We start from the raw sequence: 25,764 nt of genomic DNA, 5'->3' as shown, positions 1-25,764 counted from the left end.
TGGAGAAAGTCGCCAGCTTGTAGCTTAGAGACCACACTCGCTACACAAAGGGACTTGGATCAAATTCAGTGACCCAGCCCCCAGTGCCATCAGCAAGGGTGGCGACAGTGACAGCTGCTTTCCCTGATGCTTCCTCAGTCCTTGGACCCGCCGAACCAGGCGATACTGCTGTCCCCATCTGACTGATGTTGAGCTAACCTGAGCTCAGAGAAGGGGAGTGATTCTCCCAAGGCCACACAGCTCATAAGACAGAGCCAGGAGAGACTCCTCATTGCTCTGAAAGCCTGTGCTCTCAGCCACCTGTCACACTATCTCCAGGAGAAGAGAGGAAGGTCAGAAGCACAGGAGCCCCATGAGGGCAGGGGCCATGAGTCGCTCTCATTCAGTTCTGACTTCCTGGAGTCAAGGAGGGTATCCCGAATGGGCTCGGGGCTCAGAGAAACTTGCTGAAGAGAGAGAGGAAAGTGAGGGAGGGAGGAGGGGTCAGGATGGTAGGGAGGGGACAGTACGGAGGGAGGGAGGGGACAAGAGAGATGGTGGGGACAAGAGGGAAGAGGGGACAGGAGAGAGAGGGGGCAGGTGAGGAGTCACAATATTCAGATCGGTAAGGGTCCCAGCTGATGGCACCAGCGCATGTCTGCTTATGTGACACCAGTCCTGAAACTCAGCTTCTCCAGGATCCCCTCCCCCACCCACTTACTTAATCCTGTATGTTCCCTGCCATCAGGATGCGATGACCACCAAAGCCCTCGAGAGGACTCTCTCCCCAGTGCTCTCCTCTGCAGACCCCTCTTTCCCCAAACCTGGCTCAGGGGCCACCCTCCGGCTCGGGTCCCATTGAACAGGAAGGTGGCCTTCCTTCCCTGAATCCTCCAGGGCCGACATCAGTGACGACGGGAACCGCAGGGAACAGACGTGGGGAGTTGTAACAGAGGACAGGGGTCAGGCCCAGGGAAGAGCAGGTCCCCTGCAGGGTGCCCCCCAGTAACTGCCACCCTCATTAGCAGAGCTCAGGGAGCAAACAGACCCATTTCACAGGTGGGCAAACAGGTTCAGACACAGCGAGTGACTTGCCCATGTTCCTTAATGAATGGCAGAGCTGGGACATGCAGAATCAGGGTGTCATACTTCCCCCAAATATTAGCATTTACCTCCCAACAAAATAACGTTCACAGCAAAATAAAAACAGCTAAATCTTCTACCCTCATGTTTAGCAAATTATACCAAGAGTACCGTGCTCGACCCCGCAGCTCCCTCTTTGTGGATGGGGAAACCAGGGCTCCAAGAAACGGACTCACTGTCCCCGGCACAGGCTAACAACAGGGGCCCCTGAGAAGCCACTTGGCCACCAGCACGTCCCCTGGATGCTGCTCACCCTGTAAACAGATTTATGGCTCCATCCTTCAAAACACACTCAAGCGAGGTTTATTACATAATAGAAAACAAAGATAGTGTTTTCATATGTTTCCCACTCAGGGAGTTTTATTAAAATGCAATAAATCTCCAGGGCAGAGTGTGATTTTAACGTAAAGGGCAGGGAACCCAGCTCTGTTCTTCTGTAGACTGCAGAGTAAGGCAGGGGTGGGGCGGGGGGAGGAAGGGGTGCGGGAGGCAAGTGAGGGAAAGAATGGCACTCTGCACCCACCCCCAACTCCTCCCTCCCAGGAACTGGGGCTCTGCACTCCACTGGGTCCTAGAGGGGCGAGGAGGGATGAGGCTTTGTGGTCCCATGGTCTCCCCCTCTCCATATTCCACTTTGTTGGTGGGTCTCCCTAAATCATACAATTGCCCCCCACTGTCCCCCTCAATATTGCAGCTGTGTGCTCAATCCAATCCACAACCCCATGCCTAGATCCCCACCACCTATAGGACAGAGTTTGGTCATCTCGTTCGTGCATACAGGGCTCCTGGGTCCAACCCTCACAGGCCCCCCAACCTTGTCTCCCATCATCCTCTGACCAGCCCCTCCCAACTTCCTAAGATTCCCCCCACCAGGCTGGCTCATGCCTCCACGTTTCCATAGGCAATGTTTCCTCTATCTGGAACGCTTTTCCTCTGCCTGTCCACCTAGAAAACTCCTATTCATCCTTCAAAGCCCAGTTCAGATACCACCTCCTCTGAAATGACCAGTTGCCCTCTCCTGCGGGTTCCTTCACAGCAGCTGTTTGCCCAGCACCCCCATCAGTCCCTTCCTCCCTAAAAAGGCTGGTGTCTCATTCACAGCCAATAATCCCAAGGCATGGCAGTGTGCTGGCACCAAGAGAAATGTTTACAAGTGGAGAACTTGGAGATGGGGCCATCTTCTTGGATTCTCCCAGTGAGCCTGATCTAATCACACAGCTCCTGGAAGGGAGGACCTGCCCAAACTATGGTCAGAGAAAGAGGGAAGTAAAAGAGGGGCCAGAGAGAGGTCATGCTGGGCAGTGAGGGTGGAGGAGGTCCATGAGCCAAGGCACGCAGGTGGCTTTGAGCGGCTGCAGAAGGCCATGATAAAGATTCTCCACTAATGTTTCAGGAAGGGAACACTTGGTTTTAGCCAGTGGGACCCATATCACATCGCACTTGTGCCCTCTGGAACTACGTGGTAATGAACCTGGGTTGTTTTAAGCCATTGGGTGTGTGATAATTTGTTACAGCAGCAAAGGAAAATAAACATATGAGGTGCGCCATCCTGGCCAGTTTTAGGGGGCTCCCCACAACTCTGGGCATCCCCAGCCTCTGCGCCCCTGCCTGCCTCTCCTGCTGCCTTGATTCCCGTCCCCTGCTTCACCTTTCACCATCCCCTGCTTCACCTTCACTTAAATTGTAATTTAAGTACAATTATAAAATTTTTATACTGTATGTTCATTTCCCTTATAATTTTTAAAAACCTCTCTAAACAGTTTATTTGTATAAAATATAACAAATTAAGTCTAATATGGCTGTTAATAAAAAATTGTGTTAAACTTCAGTTTATTGAGTGTGCCCTGTTTTGGACATAGAAAGGGTTTTGGTCCCAAGTTCTCCTTGAAAACTTTTTATTTTCCACGTGGTCTTTTTCCTCTCGTTCCTTCTATAGAAGAGGGAGGCTAATCCGTCACGGGTCCCCTAACCACCACTATGAAGAATAGTTCTAGAGTGACCAAAAATACTAGTGAATATATGATCTTTCTGAAAAGGGAAGGATTAAGTAGCAGCTATGAGGCCCACTTGTGCCCCAATCAAATAAATGGAAACAAAGCCTCAGAGCAAGTAGAGCTGAAGCTCAATGTCAACGCGCTCCACTTCCCTACCTGGTGAACTTCTATTCATCCTTCAGAACCCATTTCTAAGGTTCCTTTTAGGGTATGCTGTCCCACATGTCCAGTAAGTTGGGAGGTCACAGCTCCTCAGGCTCGGTCAGGCCTCACAGGGCTTCACAGATGGGATGGGGAGGTGCTCACCCTGGATCCCCTGTTCTCCTCCAGCTCGGTGATGTCCCATGGTCGTGGGGGTGGGCAGACACCTGTGTTCCATTCACTCTGAGTCTCTGACACCTAGGACGGTGCCTGACACATTTCAGGGCCTCAAGAAGCACCAAGGGAGTGACGGGGCTCTGGCCAGTCAGTCAAGGTCAAAGGCTTCCATCCATTTGTGGGGTGCGCAGGACAGCGCTCCTGGACTGGGCCACCTCGGCTTTCCTCAGCTGGAGGAGCGTTTGTGCCAGGACAGGAAGAGGCTCTCGTGGCGTCTCTCTCATCTCCTCCTCCCTAAATGGGGCTCTGATTTCTCCCCAGCTTCCCACCTGGCCCCGATGCTTCCAAGACGTACATGAGGATCCCAACACCCCATGACCCAACAGACACAGAAGGAAGCCTGTGCTCAAGCGTTTACCCTACAAAAGTCCTCAGAGACATGGGGACAACGTGTGGGCAGGCTGCTCCCCAGAGCCCAACTTACGTCCTTACGCGGCTGGAAACTGACAATGACGCCGATATCCGAAAACAAGAATTTGGTTAAATAAATAATGTCTCCTTCTGCCGAGAGTGTAGAATACAGCCAGTAAAAACAGTATTCTGAAAACATGCAGGCGCATAGGAAAATGTTTAAGATATAACATGAAACTGGTATCGAAAATTTATAAAACACGTATATATTTGCATCTGAAAAGGACTAGTGAGAACATTTGTCTGAAATAGTAACGGCTGTAATCTCCTAAGGTGGGTTACTGCGGGGTAGTTTTTGTGCCCCATCTATGTTACAGTTTCCAAAATCTCTACGATAATCATAGATTATAATTTTTTTGAAATAAGTTTTTTTTAGGGAGAATTTTCTGGAGAAGAATTTAGCAATATCCTTATCAATAACATTTTTTTAAAAAGATTTTATTTATTTATTTGACAGAGAGAGATCACAAGTAGGCAGAGAGGCAGGCAGAGAGAGAGGAGGAAGCAGGCTCCCTGCTGAGCAGAGAGCCCAATGCGGGACTCGATCTCAGGACCCTGAGATCATGACCCAAGCCAAAGGCAGCGGCTTAACCCACTGAGCCACCCAGGCGCCCATTTTTCTTTTTTTTAAAAAGACTTTATTTATTTGAGAGTGAGAGAAAACATAAGCAGGGGAGAGGGGTGGAGGGAGAGGGAGAAGCAGGCTCCCCACTGAGCAACGAGCCGGACATGGAGCTCAATCCCAGGATCCTGGGATCATGACCTGAGTCGAAGGCAGGTGCTTCACCAACTGAGCCTCCCAGGTGCCCCTCGAGAACATCTTTCAGGGGGGTGGATGGCGGCATGCAGCCCCCAGTTAAGGGAACGTGAAGTGACTACCACGGGCGGCCGTGTTTCTCAGATGCTGATCCTGCTCAGTAAACCCCAGGGGCCTGAGTCTGTTCTACAGAGTGGAGAACACAGAAACCCTGATCCCAGGAGGAGGTGAGCAGCGGGCTGTGGGAGAGGGTTGGGAGATCCCAGGGGAGGTGGCTGGCCCAGCTGGGGAGGGGACATCTGCACACAGCTAGGACAGGGCCAGGGACGCAGGGCAGAGTTCTTAAGGAGGCTGTCCCCAGGGGGGCCCTTCAAAGAGGGAGCTGGGGAAGTGCTCTAGACGAAAATCTGCAAGTGTACTGAGCACCAAAGAGACAGCCCTCGGCTAAATGCAGGCCCAAGAATCAGATCACGACCCCAAATTCACAGGCTGCCCCTCCCCACTGAGCCCCATCCCCCATTTCTCTCGGAGGATCCTAGGGATTGGGAGGCTGTGCTGTGGGCTCAGCCCACAGAGGGACAGGATGGCCTTCACAGCCGGCTAGCAGCCATCATCGCTGCAACGGGCCTCCTTGCCATTGCTAGGTGCTGCAGGGTCCTCCCAAAGGAGGTGGGGTCCTGTGTGCAGTCTTCCAGACCCTGGGGCTGGCCTTTCCAGCCTGCAGGAATGGGGTCATAGGAGCAGGACACAACGAGAGCAGGAGGGAGAAAACCACAGGAAGGATGAGGGGTGAGCCCAGATGGCATGTGGCTTCCCCAAGGGCAGACCCCACCCCACCCCCACCCCCAGGAAGCTGGGCTCAGGCTTGACCAGGCTGGAGAGGACTAGAATGTTCCTTTCACCTGCTGGGGCCAGCAGCTGTACTCCCTAATGCAGGCTCAGGTCGCCAAAGGTTTGCTGGAGTGTGGGGCATGAGGTGTGCTGCACCAGGGCTGAAACCGCCGGCGGCGGGTGTGGGGTGAGGGGTGGTAACTGGGGCTGTAGGGGACGAGTATACCCATGCGGGAGGCACCGTGCAAAGAGAGCTGCCCTGGAAGGGCAGGGACACTGTAGTGGTGCCAGAGGATGGGACCTTCCTCCAGAAAGTCCTCCTTGACCACCACCCGCTCTACCAAACTGAGTGCAGGCATCTAGCGCTTCCCCGGTTCTCTCAGGTTCATCGTGGTGCAGAGTGTATGTCATCGACCTGCATCGCTTGCTCATCTGTGCCCGCTACTAAACTGGGGGTCTTGGGGCTGCCTCACCATGCCTTACTCCAACCCAGAGCCTGGATGGCTGGATTCAAGGAAGGGGGGGTTGGGGGATAGAGGATGGATACATGGGGGATGGAAGGTGGGGGGATAGAAGGTGGGGGGATGGGGGGTGGGGGGGTGGACAGGGGATGCATGAGGGCAGATAGAGGACAGATGGATGGAGAGAGGGATGCGTAGGTAGATGGATGCCCGGATGCCTGGGGTGTGGTAGGTGGACAGGAGAGGGATACAGGGTGGATGGATGGATGGATGGATGGATGGATGGATGGATGAGTGGGTGTGGGGGGTTGGTGAGTGGACGGGGGATGAACATGCAGGAGATGGATAGGTCAATGGATGAAGGATAGACAGACAGAAGGGGGATGAGCAGATGAGGAGATGGATGGTGGAGAGAGGTGAAGGAAGCAAGGGGAAGAGGTCGGGGGAGGAGAGGGCAGAGGAAGATAGTCACCACCGGCTGGGAGGAGTCCTGGGAGGGTCGTGAAACAGGGGGAGCCAGGACCTGAGTGAGTACAGAGGGAGGAAGAAGAGGCTCGGGGATGGGGATGCCGAGGGACTTCCTCAAATGTCCTGTGACCTTCCAGCCACCCCGATTCTTGTTCTAGAACATTCTACGGGTACCTCAAGGCCTCAGAGCCTGACCTCATCAAACTGTTGATTCAAACTGTTGATTCAAATTGAATTATTTACTGAATAGACTCAACCCCTGAAAGCTTTTAACTCAGTGCCTATCCTGATCCCTGTCTGCTCTGGGTCTTGATTAAATCAAGCTCAGGCCTCCACAGTGATGCTGAAGCCCTCGCCGGGAGAGGCCGGTGGGAGAGGGAGGACACCTACTAAGTGCCAGGCGTCCACGCCTTAGCTGCTGTCCTCACGTTGCCATCTACAGCTCAGGGGAGACAGGAGACGATGCGGTGAGGCAGGGAGGTCTCAGAGCCCAAATGGAAGCGCGATGCGTGCAGGGCACAAACCACGCAGCAGCAGAGCCCAAGTTAGCCTCGGGGTGAAGCTCCTTGAAGTCTAAGGCTGCCCCGCCTTCCAAGAGGGACTCCATCGGCCCAGTGTGTCCCTATTCACCCTGAAGCCCGGGGCCCCCAAGGGACTGCCATTGGCTTGGGAAGGGCGTACCCCGTCTCTGTCCACCTCACCCTGGGACATTGAGCCACGTGGACGTCCCCACCCCTGCTGTCATGCATGTCTGCAGGAAGGCTGCTTTGTATCAGTGCACGTGGAGAGGTCCTCAGAGGACTGGGGCTCAATGCCTCAAGCACCCCAGTCCCTGTGTTCCCAACACAGAATGCTCAAATTCTATCCAGGGAGACAGGATAGGACCGCAGAACCCACTCGGATTTTAAGCAGGGTTGGGTAACAACGCGATAACATCCTACAAGAAGAGAAGTGATCTCAACACCTCAAATGCCAACTCCACTAGAATGCAAAATCCATGAAAGAGAGCTTCCCAAAGTCAGTGCCGAGGAAACCCAGTCCCAGGAAATGCTCAGCGAACAAAAATACAGTAATTCATACATATTAAAATGCATAAATAAAATGGAATTGAAATTAATCTGATTTAATTTAAATTTAAAATGAAGTAATATTTAAATAAAATCAAAATGAAAGAGTGCGGTCTCGGATGAGATGGAGAAACGCCTCCCAAGTCCCCCCAGGAGACGTCCGAGGGGCACTGGCATGTCAGAGATGCCCAAAGTCCTGAGGCAGAGAAACCTGATTGATTTTCAACCCAAGAAGTTTTCCCAAACTTAGAGGACCACAAAACGTGTATTTTTACCAAACCCCTATGACCAATGTGATATATGCAACTGTCGCTCAGCAAACATTGCTCCGCTCCCCTCCCCCACTGCGGTTGGGATGAACCCCGCGAGTTGCTTTGGTGGACAGAATTCTAGCAGATGGGAGGTGAGCAGAAGCCATGAACGTGCTCATGGGATTGAGAGACCGTGGGCGCAGGGTTCTTGAGAGACCGTGGGCGCAGGGTTCTTGAGAGGCTTTGTGGCACAGGGTAAGAACATGTCCTCACGACCTCTCTCCTGTCAGCCTGGTCCCAGAACAAACACAGGGGGAGCAGGCCATGCTCACCAGCTTGCGGCCTGAAGTAGAGCTGCCTACCCACTCACCCCCACCCCCCACCCCACCCCACCCCCCCCGCGCAAGGAAGCCAAGCCAGTCCACCCACGGGCCAAGCCAGTCCACCCAGGGGCATGAGGGTAAGAATGTGGTTCACACCACTGAGCTCAGGGTGACTTGTTAGGCGCCCTTATCGCCCACATATTGACTCTTCTAAGAATCGTGCACAAAATAACGTGGCAAAGAAAAAAACACTTCTAAGAGGCATCACTCTGATAAGCTATCTGGAAAGAGATGCGCCTGGGGGGCTCCGTTGATGAAGCGTCTACCTTCTGCTCAGGTCATGATCCTGGGGTCCTGGGATCGAGCCCCAAGATGGGCTCTCTGCTCAGTGGAGTCTCCCTCTCCTTCTGCCCCTCCCTCTTACCTGCTCTCTCTCTCTCCCTCCCCCCAAAAATAAATAAAATCCTTTTAAAAAGAAGCCATTGGGAGAGAATGAACAGCGCCTGCTGGGAGCCTTAGAATCAAGGGTCCTGAAGGCAGAGAGGCAGGGTTTAAGAAAACATTAAGCCCCCTAGAGGAAAAAGATGGGTGACCCAAGCAGGTGAATCTGAGGGGAAGAAACTTGACCAGTCACTATATACTGGAAAGTACGTCCAGGCTCATGAAGAGTCACAAAGATGAGAAATAAAAAAAATGCGAAATCACAAAGATGAGATACACCCTCACACCCACCCTAGTGCAGATACACGAAGCCTGGTGGTTGTAGAGACGTGGAGTGGGCATCCCTCGGCAGACAGACGGGCAGCAGGGAGCGAAGAAGGAAGCTGGAGACGCATGTGGGGACGCTCATGGCAGCCCTGATGGGAATAACAAAATCGGGGGCGGGGGGGAATCCTCACACTCCCCCAGCAGGGGGACGCAGACATCAGCCAGCTAACGCGTGCTGCACGGAGAAATTACCAAAACCGAGTTGGGAATATAAATCAGATTTCGAAAGGCACCATGATGTCATTTATATCAATTCTTTAAACACGCTGAACAGTAGAACCCATCGATGGTGGACTGATGCTCACGCGTTTCGTTCACCGAGAATGCACACTCAGGGACGGTCCCCGCCAGTTTCAAGAAGGTGGTTTCTTCTGGGTGGGCGATGGCGGGGTGTGGGGGATGGGAAGAGAGAGCTAGGCTTGATCAGAATCTGTAAGAGTGTGTTTTTCAAAGAGATAGAAATCCCAGGCAAGAAAAAATAAAATTAACATCTATGACAGTGAGGGACCCAGTACCGGGCTAGCCCAGGCTCAGCTCTCAGCTTCCGTGGCTTCACCCAGACTGTTCCCGCCTATCACCCACTAGCCCCCACCAGCCAAGTGACCCCAAATAGCTGCCAGGGGGTGGAGGGTGTCGCGAACATCTGCTGCAGGCTGCGGGCCCCGGGTGGCTGTGGACTTGGCCTCCACTGTTTCAGGGCTACCCCTTCTTCTGTTTGTCCAGGAATGGTCTCAGTCTTCCAACTGCCTGCCCAGTGTCCTGGAAACCCACTCAGGTCACATTGGCTGCCCCATGTATCTGGAGAACAGCCCCAAACCAGGAGAAGGACCCAGCAACATTTTCCTGCAGGCAGGGAATGGGAGCACAGGAGCCCTTACACACCATGCCGTTCTTAGTTCTGTGTTCCAATGCTATTTCTCTTTCTCTTGAAACCGTCATGGCTCTACCCCGGAATGGATACAAGCCATATCATCTTTCTGCAGGACCACGAGCGCCAACATTCTACACCTGCCACTGTAGCTTCCAAACCTGCATTGAATCCCTTGTGCCGGGACAAGGAGAGCTGGGCTGCCCCAGTGTCAGTCTTGGGAAGCCACTGGGGACGAGTGAATAGGACCAGACTGTGGGCATGTGTGCTTCTCACATCCCCAGAGCCCTGCAAGGGCAGAGGCTGGGACGGGTAGCAGGGGGAAAGGGGAGGAGCTGGGAAGGGCTACAGGGCCCCACCACAGATGGAGCGGCGGAAAGGGAGCATGGCTAAGAATGGAGAACCAGGGGCAAGGGCAAAAGCCATTCAGGAAGTCAGATCTGGATGGTGTGGCCAGAGGAGACATGACCACGCCGGGAGCTGAACGGTGGAGCCAAACCCACATGTCCATGGCTGACCTCCAGAGATGGTACACAGCCTCCTTTGGAAAAGGGGAAGTTATGGAGGTGATTAAGCTAGAGCTTGTGAGATGAGATCACCCCAATCACCTGGGCTGGTCCTAAATCCAATGGTAAGTGTCATCGTAAGGCACACACAGAGGACAGACACACAGAGGAGAGGCCATGGGGACGTGGCCTGGAGTCCGCTCAGCCCCAGGAGCTGGAAGAGGGGAAAGACCCTGTTCTGGAGCCTCAGGGGTAGCCCGGTCCTGCCCACACCTCCAGGGCGGGGGGAGAATGAATTCCTGTCACTTCCATCCTTTGTTCCAGCGGCCCCAGGACCTTCTCACAGACTGAACCTCAGGCAATTGCTGGGCAGGCTGGTCCGAGCAAGAGTGGTCTTCCTGCTGCTAATCGCTCCGGGATACCACTTCAGGAAGTGAAGCCTCCTAAAGGAGGTGAACGGGTATAAACATCGAAGACAAGGGTAACCAACATGATTTCTCAAAACCTCCTTCTCTCCCACCTCGTTTAAAACATCAGGACCCAAAGGAGGAGGAGGAAAACCACACGTCTACGTGCTTTATGGCGGTGCCGTGGCTAGCGTCAGAAGGAACCCATTCCAGCATGAGTTCGAGGCTCCGGAGCGCCCTGCTGCGGCCACAGGCCAACAGAGACGAGCTGGAAACAGATGCGTGAAGAACGCGAGACATCATTCCAGGTCTGACTCCATAAACACGACCGCGTGAGAAAGATAAACAGAGGAAGGAATGGCGCTGAACAGGGAAGGGGGTTGCTTCCGACATGACTAATTCCTTTGCATGTATTTTTAATAAAGGAGAGGAAATGTCTGTGTACAATGATGAGAACGCAGAGCATTAAAGTCTGTTGATTTGCTCTGGAGAAAACCTCCATCGAGACCGTGTACCTTTCTAGGGACATTTTGGGTTGGGTCAGCTTGTTGGGCCTGGGCATGCACAGTCTTCCAGGCAGGGATAGGTCAGGACCTGAGGCTCGGGGTGGAGCAGAGGGACCCCCACTCTGCTGTCCCAGCGGCCCCAAGGTAGGTGGTTGTCCTCTCTCTCGGCTTTTCTACCCGCATCTGAAGAATCTGAATCTGGAGTCCATAAGCAAGAAGGCCCAGTCCCCACACCCCAGGGCTGGCCCAAAGCCACTGTCCCCACCGTGTCCCCCACAAGGATGGGCAACTCTGTCCCGTGGGCACAGATTACACCGAGGAGGGCTGTTCACTGTCAAAACAACATCTACGACACCTCCGTCTCCTCCGTGTGCGGCCCATGGAGATGCTGCCGAGAGCAAAGGACCCCCGGGCTTTGGACAGTTGGGGGGTGCTGAGGAAGGTGAAGTCCCCCACTTTAGAACTCAGCAGGCATGTGGCACGCAGGGCTGACAAGGGGACTACAGAATTTCGCTTGGGGGAAGAGAAGACTCAGGTGCCTCTGTTCTCTGCATAACCCAGGCACCCATTCTTGGACCATCCTCCCAGCGAGGGGGACAGCCTCCATGGGCCAGCCCTTCCCCAGGGGGCCTAACCCTGAAACCAGTTCCAGAGCACAAACCCTCAAAGGGCTGCCAGGAGAGGGGTAAGAAAAACCCAGGGTGGCACGTGCGGCTTACTCCCCAGACCCGGCGCCATCAGGACCACCACTGACCACACCAGCTGGCCCCCAGGCGACACCATCCTCATACAACAGGGAAAGGACCCAGCTCGAGGTGCCATTTCAACACCTTCCCAAAGGCTCATAGGAATCCCCCAACGAGAGCCAACGGAATCAACCATCATGCTCCTGCTCTAGAAGCAAAGCCAAAAACCAAAAAATAAATCAGCTCGAGGCCCCCCAATCCCAAACACAGACACAGACACAGACACACACACACACACACACACACACACACACACACACGGGACTCCTGATGAGCAGGACTGGGTATTGTTCAAAATGAATTAATTGTTCCTTGAGAAACACATCTTGAAAATCAAAACGGTTCAACACCCAGGGAACATGGGAGCGACGGTCGGCGCTCGCAGGAAACAGGATCCTTGCCCGAGAAAAGCTTTGCAAGGACGGCGTGAGACACTGGGAGCCTCTCTCCCTGCTGTCTGGGTGAGCGGGTGTAAACATCGAAGACAAGAGTAACCAACATGATTTCTCAAAACCTCCTCTCTCCCACCTCATTTAAAACATCAGAATGGCTGCTTGACATTCTTGGGCTGAATTCACATCTCACGTAGAAAGAGAGACCCCCCCCCCCATTTATTCACCAAGCTCTTCAGCTAAGCCAGAGAGAAAGAAACACATCTGAACAATGAGAGGAATCGCATATTTGGTGGACTCCTAGAGCTATATCTGAAGTCTAGGGCATGGGCAGAGGGCATTTGTGCACTGACCTAAATTCACAATGCAAACCATCTTCCCCCGGCAAGCAGAAAAGGAAGTGGGGGGAGGACACACGGAAAGAAAAGCCAGCGAAGACACTTTCTATAGAGCTCTCTTTTCCAGGGCTGTGTGGGCCCATGGGGGACACCCTCAATCACCTTCCCTGTCCCCTACGCACATAATGTGCAGCCAAAGGGAAAGTTGGGAGACCATCAACTCACAGGGCTGCTCCTGCTGGGCATGGGGGGGTCTCGGCCCTCAGCCCAGGGAGACACGCAGGTGCATAAGGAGGAGTGACTTACCGCCACAGAGAACTTTCCAGAACCTTCCCCATGTCTGCATGGTAATACTTCGTCAGGATCAAGATCACCTGTGGTGGCAACAGAGAGAAGTCAGTGGGTTTCACGGTTCTGAACGAAGAGGGATGAGATGACTCCCCCCTACCGCCGCCCAGGATTTGGGGTGTTGTATTGAATATCAGTTGCCTGGACCCTCCTGGCAGGCTCTCTGGGGGGCTCCAGCTGCCCTGCAGCAGAGCGTCTTGAGTCTAGGTTCTGAAACCTCACCGTACTCTTCACAGTGACTTTGGGAATATCCCAGTCCTGCGAGGTCCACCCGGTAGCTGCCAGGAAACACTCAAACCCAGCCTTGGACCTTCTCAAACTGGGGCTAAAGGGACACTGAGGTGGTGGCCCAGGCTGGGCACAGAACCCATCTGACAAGGGTTCCAAAGATGGGGACTTGGAGATCAGCCAAGAACGCCCGCCGGGGCTGCACCCAGGACAAGAGGAGGCCCCAGACTGGCAGGCTGTGGTTACCCCCCTCCCCCACCCTACCCCACTCCCCCGGTGAGCACTGGCTGATGGCAGAGCCAGTGACGGGCTGTGGAAGGCCCAAGAACAGCCGAGCGGGCTGGCGGTGGGCTGCACACAGTCGAGGACACACACACTCATGCCACGGATGCCGAACAACTCATCACACACACACAGGGCCCTGTGTGACAGAGCATGTGCCATCTCACACCCCTGAGAAAAAATGACTGTTCGTTCTGATAAAAACACCTGCATCGAAGAGCACCAGAAAGTTCTCACAGAACAACAGAAAGGAAGTGAGGACTGGCCTTGCCCAGCAGGAGAAAGCGCCTTCTCCCCAATTATTTCACTGGCCGATGCATTTTCCCATACATCAAATTTCATTTCACTCGCTGTCAGTCCCTATTAGCTGCTCCTAACACTCCCGTTGCCATGGGAACCCCAGGAGGTAACTGGGGAACACCCACCCCCCAGCAGAGCCATTACCCCAGCTAATCTGGGGTCACCACACCGGTCATCCCTGAGTTTGGTTTCCTGCCAGCAGCACCTCCTCAGCTTTCAGGTTTGGGGGCACAGCTGCCCCCCGACATGGTCTGCCTGATCGTCCTCTCCCCGGCGATGAAAGCAGGGAAGGCATGAGGAGGGGACGCCGGCCGCAACGGGATAGTGTGCATCCTAGAGGCAGCAATGATCAAAAACCAACTCAAGGCCCCATCCACAGAGACATGATCAGCCCTGCCTTGCTCGGGAACAAAGCGATTTTCTCCTGCCGGGCTCTCAGGCTGCCAGAGCCGTGCAGGAATCCTCTGAAGACCGAGGGAGACAGGCAGAGTGACAGGGCCTGGACGTGCAGGCGACAAGCGTATTTTTAACCTATTGATTTATATTTCATAGTCTCGCTGTTCCCAGAGGGGATTTCGAGGAGCTGGAGCGTGACAGTTGGAAGGGACCTCAAAGTCTGTTTAATGCAGCCCCTCCAGGGTGAAATCCTCAAGCCAACATCCTTTTCAAACCCCAGCCATTTCAGCCTTGCCCACACACTTGGAGGGGCAGGGAGCTCACCCCCTAACATGGCACTTCAGCCCTTCTGCAGGCTGAGCTCCTTGTCTGGGGGTTTCTGCTGCTGGGACTAGTCCTCCTCTGGGGTCCCTTTCCAGGCAGGGCTAGTGCCCCTCCCGCCCCCTTCTGGGTGGGGCTCTCCACTTAGGCCCAGCCCCTTCATATTCCCAGTACCAACCCTAGAAGGCCTTCTGGACCCTCTCCCTACCGCCACTCCGAATTCCTTGGCTAATTCCTACAAGACTCTCAGACCTCAGTCTAAGGGACAGCACCTCCCAGAAGGCTCCTGGACCCCTCCCCTGGTTCAGTGCCCCCCCACACTTCCCAGACACTGAGCTCTCCCTTCTGGTACCCTCCCCGTTCTGGTACCTGGGGTGGGTACCAGTTCCCACCACATGATCATGAGCCCTTTGGGGAAGGGGACTGTGTCTTGCCTCAGGTCCCAGCACTGGGCATGCCTCCTGCTAACATGACTAAGGCCTGTTTCCACCCAGGACCCACGGGCCCCTCATCATCCCCCACCAACCGAAGAAGGAGCCAAAGCTGAGGGAGGGTAAGCCCTGCGCGCATAGCTGGTAAGCACCTGGGCCAGCCTGGGAGCCCAGAGGGTGTGTCCTCCGCACTCGGGGTGAGGCTGGGTCTCTGCCATCTGTGCACAGATGCCATCCTCAAATTCTCACATGGGTTTGAACAAGGGCCCCGTGTTTTCATTACTGTTTGAAAGTCGTTACAAAAAACTAAAAAAGTATGGCCTGCCCTTGAGGGATGGGGGGGGAGGGCAGGGGTTCCTCCATGAACAGCTTTGGAAGTGAAATATCCTGGAACTATTTTCCAGTGGCTGGCCTATCCCCGGAGCTCTGGGTGCTTTGATCTGGTGGGAGAAAAGTCTGGAACAGGAGTTGGGGCTTCTAGCTCCCAGCTGTGGCCAATGGTCTCCTCCTATCCCTGAGGTGGCCAGAGCACACCACTGGCCTCTGTGACTCCTTCCAGACAGCCAGGAACGCCCAAGGAGGAGACCGGGATTGGAGAACAGCCCCTGCAGGGGGAGGGCGGGCCCCTCCGGTCCCAGGTCCTCCCCTGAATCTTCACCCCCCGCCCGCACTGCCAGCTCCCCAGGCCCAGGAGATATCATGGGATCATGGCAGGGGGGCTGCTCCTGACAGATGTCCTGTCCCCTGGGTCCAGCCAACTTGTGACCCCAGGAAGAGAAGCCAGGCTCTGTGGACTTCCCAGGCCGGCTTGTCCTTGAGGCTGCTGGGCTGTGGGTTCCATCGGGGGCAGGGTGGACATGATCTATTTCATTCCACCCGAATTCGCAGAGCTTAGCACAGAGCAAGAGTTTCCATTGAATGAATGAATGAATAAATGAATGAATATCCCTTTCTAGAAGCAGATCCAGGGCGGAAACAGAATCTGTCAGGCCGAGGCCACAGCCAACCCCAGCTGACACCACTAACCCCTGCTGTCGGGGGCTCCCTCCAGAGCCCCTCCATCTCCTTCCGACACCAGCAAACACCACCCGAGGGTCCAGAACTCGCCCCGTTCTCGCGGTCCCCGCTTGTCCACAGTGATGCCTTCCAGCCCTCAGAGGAGGGATCCCATGAATCCTGGTGGGGGGAACCCACCCCCTTCCCAGGGACAGCATACATGAGGTGTCCCCAACCAGAGTGTCCCAGGCAGCCAGGACCAACGGGCTGGTGTGCGACCCAAGCAGCCCCCCAGGGCCCATGCTTGGTTTAATGCTGTCCCCATCTTAAATTTCTTAAAAATGTTTGAACAAAGGGCCCTATGTTTTCACTATGCATTGGACCCTGGGAATAGCATAGCCAGGCCTGATCCCCAGTCTGAATCCCCCTCCAGTCCCTTGTAGAGCTGGAGAGAGAGAGTCTGCAGACACCCCATTCTACCCAAGCCTGCTGGATCTCATCTCCCAGTCAGGGAAGCAGCAGGATGGGCCCAAGTAGGAGGCTGTAGGAGGCATCAGATTGAACATCGAGCCCAGGGTGACCTGGGATGGCTTCATCCAATGCCTGCCTTGGGAAATGGAGAAACAGATTCAGAGGACGGAAGTGTGCTCAGCAGGGGCAGGCCTGGTCCCCCAAGAGCCCCATTCGGGGCCCAGGAATAGCTCCACAGGCGGGAGGAATGGGCCTCGCCAGCCTGCTCCTCCACTGAGCAGCAGCCCAGGGCTCTCCCCCCAAGAAGGAAAAGAAACCCTAACTCATGCAGAGACCTTCTGCAAGTCATGGGGCCAATTCCAGTGAGTCACTGTCCCCATGACCCCCAGCGACACACCCTTCACTCCTCAGGCTCTTCAAGGAGCCTATACAATGCACTTAGAAACAAGGCAGCAGGTCTGTCCCTCAGAGCCCCTGCAAGGGGCTTCCGGAAACAGCCCTGCAGCTGGAGGAACCAGCAGAGTCGCCCGCCAGCAGGGGACCCGTAAGGAGAGTGAGCAGATCTGCAAGTTGGAGAGGAGGCTGGCTCACGGTAGGGAGCACCAGGGCCCAGGGCTGCAGAGCCCAATGGCACAATAAGAAGCATCTGCACCTGCAAACAGCGTTCACCTTCGTCAGGTGCCCCAGGCATGGCTGCACCCATGTCTCCAGCAGAATCCAACAAACAAGGAGGGTGCAGTGCATGGGGACAAGCCTGGCCCTCCGAGCCTCAGTTTCCTTAGCTGCACATCGGAGCAGACTCAGTAGGTCGTCACAAGGCTGCTGGGAGGGTGACATCCATCCACATGGGCTTCCACCAGAAATCAGAGCACAGGTATCCCGGGGCCCAGGCCCCCTCCCCCTGTATGGCCATGAGCACATGTCCACATCAGCTGTTTCTGTATCCTGGGGAGGGAGCTCCCACAGCAGCACTGACCAGGGGCCCTGCTGTGGCCGCCCATGAAACATGGGGCCCCTGCCCATGGCCAGCACACAGCCAGGCCTCATTTGGCTGTGCAGTCTTGAGTGGAGATGCAAGCCCTTCGTGTGGGTGGATCACTGAGCCCTGCGCCTTCTACAGGCTCAAGAATAATCCAAGAAAAGTAACAGATACTCTGGCTTAGTTCAGCTGTCCATCAATAAGCCCACTGCACACAGACACACACACACACACGCACTCACACAGCAGCAAGAATTCAGGCTCAACTGTGAACTCTGAGAATGGACTTCCCATCAGAAAAGGAAAATTCAGGGCCCAGAAGGGCCCCCTGCACACTGATGAGTCTTCCCCTGCCCCTGGCCCTGCCCCTGCCAATTGGGACAGGGCCGGCCCATGTCAGGCGAGGTCCTCGCTGCTCACAGTGGGGTCTGTGCCCAGGCATGCACACTTTCCCAGAGCTCCCAGAAATGCAGAACCCGAATGGAGCCCCACCCCCGACCTGCTGACTCAGAATCTGTGTTTTAACCTTAATGTTTAAGAAACCACACTGACATATCTCTGTATGCAAAAAAGGGGCCTGAGTCCCCATCTGCTCACCCCCACCAGAAGCCCAGACAGGGGAGGGGTCCAGACCAGGGACACCTGCAGAAGCCTACCCTGGCTCTCTGCCCCATGGTGCACTGAGCCCCACAGAAGAGATGCTGAGGATGGGAAGGAGGCTAGTGTCTTCCCCCATGTACTGACTGTGCCCATTACACAGGTGAACACACTGAGAACAGAGACATAAAACAAGAGCCCCTAGATCATACAGCTAGCGTTTGATGTGGGAACACAAAGAATAAATGAGGTAACCAGTGTTGAGAAAAGGGAGGTCAAAAAAGAAGGCAGAGAATAAGATGTCTTATGGTGACTTTGAGTATTCATTCAACAAACAGTCTCATCGCTCACTATGGCCAGCAGGGGGAGCCACAGAGAAGGAGCAGCTGGGTTCCCTGGGCCCATGGATGAGGACCTTCCCTCCACACTCAGGCTTCCAGGATGCCCAGGAGAACATGCCAAGGTGTGTTCTGCGGTCTGTAAACACACGTTGCCACACAGAAAGGTGGAAAGCCACCTATACCTGGGGATCCTCGCACAAACAAAGGGATGCTTTCTGTCCCAAGCTGTGAGCTAAGACGCCCTCCTGGGGGTGGGCGTCCAGCCCCAGCACCTCAGCACCTGTTCCAAAAAATGATGAGCTTTGAGGGGGGGGGGCGGCAGTGCTCCTTGGCCCCAGCAGGAGGGCGCCTCTGGTGGCAGATGGTGGCAGCTGCTTTCATTGACCCCAACAGCCCATGCTGGTGGAGGAGGCTGGTCTACAGCTGGCAGGGAGGGAAGATGATGGAAGGTGACGGACATCAGGATGGTCTCCTAGTGCCAGCAGGCCCTCCCGGAGGCTCCCTGGGGCTGGGGGCTCCAGCCGGGCCAGGGCATGTGTGAGACGGCAGCTTGCCAGCTGGCCTGGGCCCTGGTGTCACCCTCTACCTGTACTCGGAAGGATGCTGGTCCGGGCAGAGAGAGCCAGCTCGCAAAGGAGCCGCAAGAGGCCAGCACCTTTGACAGGCTGCTGGTGGGTGTGTAAGACACACTCATGGTGAAATCAACACCTCACAGCTCACAAAACTGCAGCCCATGGACGCTGTGGCCTGGCAATGACCCCCACCCCGCCCCAGGGCGCTACTCTGCAGACGTCCTTGTGCGTATGGAATGATGGATGTCCAAAGTCATTTCCTGCGTCACCGTAATTGGGAGACTGGAAACGGGCCGGAATAGATGGCCCGCAGCCCGGCCACCCTCGGGAGCACCTCGCAGCCGTAGGGAGGAGGAAGGAAGGATGGCATGGACGGGCCTCCAGCATGCCCACTCAGTGAACAGAGCCACTGTTAACTGTTAATACACGGTAGATGTAAAAACCACGGGATCATGGCCCACTTGGAAAGAGTTAAAATGGTGAATTTTAGGTCACTCGAGTGTTATCTCAACTGAAAAACTGACGGGATCGGGGCTGGACGGGAATGGCTCTGGACAGTATTGGGGCTGGACGGGATAGGGGCTGGATGGGAGCAAACCTACTCTTGGGTGACAGAGGAGACACGGAAAGGAGGGTAGGTTCTCACCAGAGACCCATTACGGCTGCTGACCCTGAGCCCTGGGCTGAGTCACTTACTGTGTGTTCACACCTCAAGCACGTGTGCACATACTGGGGTCACACACACACATACCCCAGCATGCTGTCCCCCTGGTAGCTAAGGCTGACGTTCCCCAGCCCTCACATTGAGGAGTCCTTCTCCCTCCTGTCCTCAAAACCTGATAAAGATGCTCATTTTTATGCCAGAGGACTGGCACCCATGGAAGGGTGAAGACTAGACCCTGATGAACGTACTCAGTCGGCACTCCATAAATGTCCGTTTTCTCTTTCTCCCAGAAAAGCCATTTGAGAAACCTGATTCTGAGCTGGGGGGTGGCTGGGCTGTGAAGGGACACAGAAGGTACTGGGCCAGGTACTGCACTCAGGCAGGGTCACCCTGACCAGACCTGGCTGTAAGCCCCGGTGGGGGAAGGGTGTTGGACCCTGCCCCAGGCAAGCAAAGGGGCCTTGTCCCACTGCTCACAGATACGACGCAGCAAGAGAGAGGGGGAACACACATTCCCATCCTTTATGTCTCCCAACAGCCCCGCAGATGGGCACCATCATTCCCACCGCCTGGATTAGAAGTGGAGGTGTGGAAGGGGCTGGGGGGGTGACCCCAAGGGTGTGCTCGAGAGACGGCAGAGCTGGAGTCAGGCTGGTCTGAGGCCAAAACTGTGGCTTTTTCTAGAACAGCACCCTGTGGACCTTTCCCCAGCCTAAATGAGAGAGGAGGGGCTTCCCGTGGACCCACCATGCACATCTTCCCCCCAACCAGCAGGCAGGGTTGGCCCATACCCCATACCCCAGCAAGACAGCAGGGCTCAGCTCTGCACAATTCCAACCCAAGAGCCCTCCTCGATGAAGGAATCTGGTCCATTTAAGTGAGCTGCTTTTGCATTTATCTACCAGGGAGAGGAATCCTATTTCTCTCTGCCCAAGACCCCTCGGGGAAAGACAGGGAGCGGCTGGGCTCAGAAAGCCGTGGGGCACATGCTGATTCCCCGAGGACCAGACCTTGGTCAAGCCCACCATCTCCTTGTAGACACCAAGGGCTGCTGGCTCAGGCCATTGACTAGCTCTCAGCCACACCTGCCACGCACCTCAGGAGCCTCACCCCCTCTCCATCTACTTCATGAAGTCTCCGAGATTCTCTCGGCTGGTGGGATCCCCCAGGCCCCAGGAGTTCCCTGAAGTTCTCAATCCCAAGTGGGCCTACTTGCTAAGCCATTGCTAGCATGAGGCATCTCCCTCCAGAATCTTCCACGGAGCAGAGAATCTAGCTCCTGCCACTTGACAGGGCCCTCCCTCTGGTGCAGCCCCCAACCCCCTGACTCTCAGAGAGAGAAAGTTCCACTTGGGCTAAAGGGCCCTACAGCCACCCAGGTGCAGAAACAGAGGTCCAGGGCTTCCCGGCAAGTCCAGAGTAGGGCCTCCTTCTTGCTCGTGGTGTCCATACGACCTCCTCTCTGCCTCCCACCACGCCTAGGAAAGGCAAGAGGGAAAGGCTGCCACCCCGGAAGCAGGGCAGGGTCTGGGAAGGTCTGGGAGGGTCCAGTCTAGCACTCTCTGGAAAAGCAGAAGGTGTGAGGCCACTCTAGAAAGGTCCCTTGCCGCAGAGTCTCTTGATAAGACAATGAGGGGGTTCCAGGACAACGCTCTGGTGGCCTGGGGAGATGGCAGGGGGTCTCTGACAAGGGTCTGGAGTGGGAGGATGATGGAACCTGTCCCTTCCAGGAAAAAGGAAGGAGAACGTTCATAAAGGATGTGGCCCAACAAGGCAGGCATGGGGTGTCCCAGACAAGAATGCCAGCTTTAGCCCAAATGGAACATTTTCCACGTGGGGCTCTGCGCCAGGGTCCTGTGGGTCTGGCCACAAGGTAGGGAGGTCACACCCAGCTGTCCACACTATCTCTGTGACTCCTTGCTGCTACTTAAAAAAAAAAAAAAATTGTTATAAGAAAGAGAAATTTGAGATGCAGTTCACCCAGATACAAAGAATAGAAAACAAAGCAAAGCCGCACCCCTCCCCCGACCCCCTCACCCCTCGGGGACCTCAGACAAGCCTCGCAAAGAGTCCAGGAGACAAGGCTGGGCCTGTGGCCACACTCAAGCCCACTCCCCAGCCATCCCCGTGGACTGAGACCCAGGCCCGTCACACACACGGTGGGCTTCCTCCACATGACCTGGAGGCCCTGCCTGGGGTATCCCCAGCACATAGGGACCAGAAACAGGCAGGGATATAAGAACTGAAAGAGGACAAAAGCAAGAAAGAACATCTCACAGGAGCCACGACCTTGAACCCATGACCCTGCCCACGCAGCCCTTTCTCCCTGGGAGAAGCCAGTAAGATGCCGTGTCCACAGGGTAGTTTCAGGGACATTCTCCTGGTCCCTGCAGTGCCCACACTGGTGGGACCCTTGTCGCCCGGGCAGCTGAAGTACAGATGTCCGCAAAGATGTGTCACCCAAGCCCACTGCCCCCACCCCCATGCACCCCAGTTTAGCAGGACAGCTTGGGGACAGGCGGCAGCAAATCATGTGTCTCCTGAAGACAGACTCCCCATTGTGGCCTCCAGAGGTGTCTGAAGCTGTCTCCACATGGTGGGCCGGAAGGGGGCTGTCCTTGGCCTTGGCGGATATGCAGCAGCCCCTCCCCTGCCAGGAGCTCACGGTGACCTGCAACGTCCCCACGAGGCCTTCCATCAGGCTTCGCACGGATGTTTTACAGTTCTAATTTCAGACCTCGGCCTGGCCGTCTGTCACCACCCCTCGGAGAGCCCTCGTCCAACCCAAACGCCATAGGAAGAAGGATTTATTCATAAGGCCTCAGGCCACCGCGCAAATGGACTGAACAAACCCCCAACCCCCGGGGTGCATCTGGAGTGGGGGGAGGGGGGCGGGCAGGGAGCCCTCCTCGCCTCTGGGGCCACAGTCGGCAGGGTTTGGAGAAGGAAGGAGTGAACACTGGTGACGACAGGACGCTCCGATCAGGCAGGAGGGAGGGGCCTGCCAGGAACAGGCCCCTCCCAGTCCCCCTGTGTTCTTCCCTCAGGCGGCCCTGCCTCCCTCTACTCAGCTCGGGTCCCCTCAGGAGGCCTTGGCCTCCCTTGGCCCTCCTCATCGGGCACATCTGCACTTCTAGAGGGACTCTGTCAAGCACAGCTATCCGGGAAGACTTCCAGAACCTTCAGCCCACCTCCAGTTGAAGTTGGTGCCCCATTTGGGTCTTGGATATAATGAGCCGAACACAGCCCCCCAAAGTATGTCCACTTGGAACCTCTGAATATGACCTGATATGGGTAAGGGACATTTAGGATATAATTTAAAAGTTCGAGATGAGGGGGTGCCTGGGTGGCTTCGCGGTGAAGCGTCTGCCTTCGTCTCAGGTCATGATCCCATGGTCCTGGGATTGAGCTCTGTGTCCGGCTTCCTGCTCAGCGGTGCATGGGCCTCTCCCTCTGCCTGCTGCTCCCCCTACTTATGCGCTCGCTCTCTCTCAAATAAATAAATAAAATCTTTAAAAAAAAGAATCTCAAGATGAGGTCGTCCTGGAGTGGCGTAAATCCAGTGACAAGTGTCCTTACAAAGAAAAGGAGAGACAGTCCTCAGGGAGGTGGACACTCGAAAATAGATGCAGAGATGGGGGTGACACGTCTCCAAGTCAAGAATGCCAAGGATCACCGGCAAACTCCCAGAAGCCAGGCAAGAGGCCTGGAGCAGAACCAGCCCTGCCTGAGACCCCTGATCTGGGAGTCCCGGCCCCAGAGCAGGCAGAGAGCAAACCCTGCGGCTTCCATCCCCAGCCTCTTTGCCACAGCCGCCCCAGCAGGCCAACACTCTGGGTCTCCCACAATCAGACCTCATCAGCATGTCCTGTTCTTTCCTCCTGGAGATGGCAGCCTCCTGCGGGCAGGGCCATGAGTGTCCTCTGTCTCTAGTCCCCAGGTAGGACAGGTAGAGAAGCAGCTTGGGTTGGGGGGGAAGGTGCTGCATGAGATGTCTTCCCCAGACCTTGGAGACTAGGTTGGATCACGTCCCCCCAAAAGGTCCTAACTCCTGCAACCTGGGAGTGTGACCTTCTCCGGAAATAGAGGAATTAATCTAATCCAATATGTCCTCACAAAAAGGGGACATCTGAGCACAGACCCACACAGAGGGAAGATGTCTGCCCACAGCCAAGGAATGACTGAAGCCACTAGACTCTGGGGGAGAGAGCTGGGAACGCTTCTCCCTCTGGGCCCTCGGAGGAAATTGACCTGGCCACACCTTGCCCCGGACCTCCAGCCTCCAGAACTGGAAGGTGATAAACTTCTGCCATTTAATCACACAGTGGGTTGCAATGCCTTATGGCAGCCTAAGGACACCGACCTAGGCACATACCCATTCTCCAAATGAGAACACAGAGGCTCAGCCCACTGCATGGGACACAGCGGGGAACTGGCAGGGCTGCGGTCTCCATGGGGGGCCCGCCCTGTCTGACTCCACAGTCCCGTGCCCTTCCCACTGGCCCAGACAGGAGGAAGGAACAGGGGAGGGTCCCGGGGCAGCCGGGCTCTGAAAAGCTGTGTCCCCCTCCACCCTAGCCGTGTGCACCAGCACAGAAGGCAGGTGAGAGCCCAGCCCTCCATCAATCAGGCCCCCTTCATGGGCGCCAAACCGAATGTTTAAAAAAAAGAGGGAGTTGAGAGGTAAGCTTCGAAAGGACTCCTATAAATCAAAATCAGTCAGCAGAAAATAAATGGAGAACGTTACCCCTCTGTGGAAAATGGCATTTTAACATCCAAGCTGTTTAAAGGATAATGTGTAAGTTAATAGATGGGTCTTGGTAGACATTCCCGCCCCGGCTGAACTTTGAAAATACTACTTACTTTCCATTTCCAGCCACCCGATTGGCCTTGATCCCACCTGTCACTCCCTCCTAAGTCGCCGTCAGGAAAATTATTAGTGAAATTGCAAGATCCTTATTCATTCATTCATTCGCCCATTCCTAGCTGTTTGGAACAATGCTCTTGCCCGTCTAGTGGGCCGAGCTGGCATTTTTCAGAGCTGGTTGTGGCCGGAAAAGGTCCTGGAAACACGGTCACCTGCGTGCCTCCTCTCTCGACATAGAAAGTGCCTGGGTATCTCCCATAGGAGGTGGAAACTGCTGGTCTCGTTATTTTTAAAACAGAAATTCCCTCCCCTGGGCCCCGACGCCCTGCCCCTCCTCCCCGCCAGCCCCTAGCCCGAGAACCATATGTTCACCACTTCCAAGAATTTCTCTTCACAAATGGTGCTGACACGTCAGAGCAGAGGGGACCAGAACAAAGGAAAGGCAGGTGGTGGCATGGGAGCCCTTGGCTGCCTCCAGCTGGGAGGCTGAGATGCTGGGCACAGCAGCCCTTGAAGAGGTCCCAGGGCTTTAAAGAGCCCAGACAGGCCGCTCACCCCCAAAGGCCTGTCTCTCAGGAAAGCAGTGGGTCTGGTGGGCCAGATACCAGCTTGGAGAGAAGCCACTTGGGGCCCATCTGAGCTCTGCAAAGACTAATTTATCTTCTCAAGAAAACGGGTAGGAGAGACCAACAATGAAATCCAGTCCCCGTTTCTGGAATCCACCCCTCTTAGCCATCTGTGGAGCGAGATGACTTCGGGGGGCCTGAGGCATTTCAGGATTTCATGGGCTACTTCCTCCATTAAAAAAAAAAATATATGAACAATTATATTTTATGGTTGCCCTGGTATAAAAAAGAATATATTCATATTATATATCAAAATTTCCTTGACCTAAAAATTTCTTTTTCTTCTTCTGAGGCTGAAGGAAATTAAAACATTTTTGTGGGTGCTGAAATGTCCTGTAGGCCCTGGCTGGGAGCCCAGAGCCTGCTGGAGACAGGGCCCTGTGGCCTCCCCCCAGCCCCCCACATCCAGCCCGTTCTCCCTGGCCGTGCCCGGCAGCGCATGCACGCCAGTCTTGCAGCCCAACCCCCCAAAAGACTCCTTTGCACACTGTTCTCCAAGGCAGGCAGGTCCCGATAGCCCTCCCTCACCCAGAATCATGATTCAGACATTTTTTCGGGTAGGGGTCCTCCTGTGAAGAATCCCAGGAAACCCATAACTGTAGAGACAGGCCCATCAGCAGAGTTATCCATGCCATTTTGGGGTTCACAGACCAGCCTGGGACCCAACCAGTCTATGGAGCCACTGAATTCCTCCCATTCCCACGGCCAGGCAGAAAGAAATCTACTTCGAGCTCATCCCTGTGCAATTGCC

General features: G+C 55.1%; 1 protein-coding gene across 4 annotated transcripts in view; it reads right to left on the bottom strand.

The window, feature by feature from the left end:
- Positions 1 to 25,764, bottom strand: part of SORCS2 (sortilin related VPS10 domain containing receptor 2) — a 422,409-nt gene that overhangs the window by 241,308 nt on the left and 155,337 nt on the right. For all 4 annotated transcript variants that reach the window (XM_059165935.1, XM_059165939.1, XM_059165918.1 and 1 more), the window contains exon 2: positions 12,901 to 12,968. In XM_059165935.1, coding sequence (XP_059021918.1) covers positions 12,901 to 12,968 — 68 coding nt within the window. The remainder of the gene's footprint in view (positions 1 to 12,900; positions 12,969 to 25,764) is intronic.

This window comes from Mustela lutreola, chromosome 1 (genome assembly GCF_030435805.1).
Source record: "Mustela lutreola isolate mMusLut2 chromosome 1, mMusLut2.pri, whole genome shotgun sequence".
Lineage (NCBI taxonomy): Eukaryota > Metazoa > Chordata > Mammalia > Carnivora > Mustelidae > Mustela > Mustela lutreola.
This window is presented reverse-complemented; position numbering and strand designations above follow the sequence as displayed.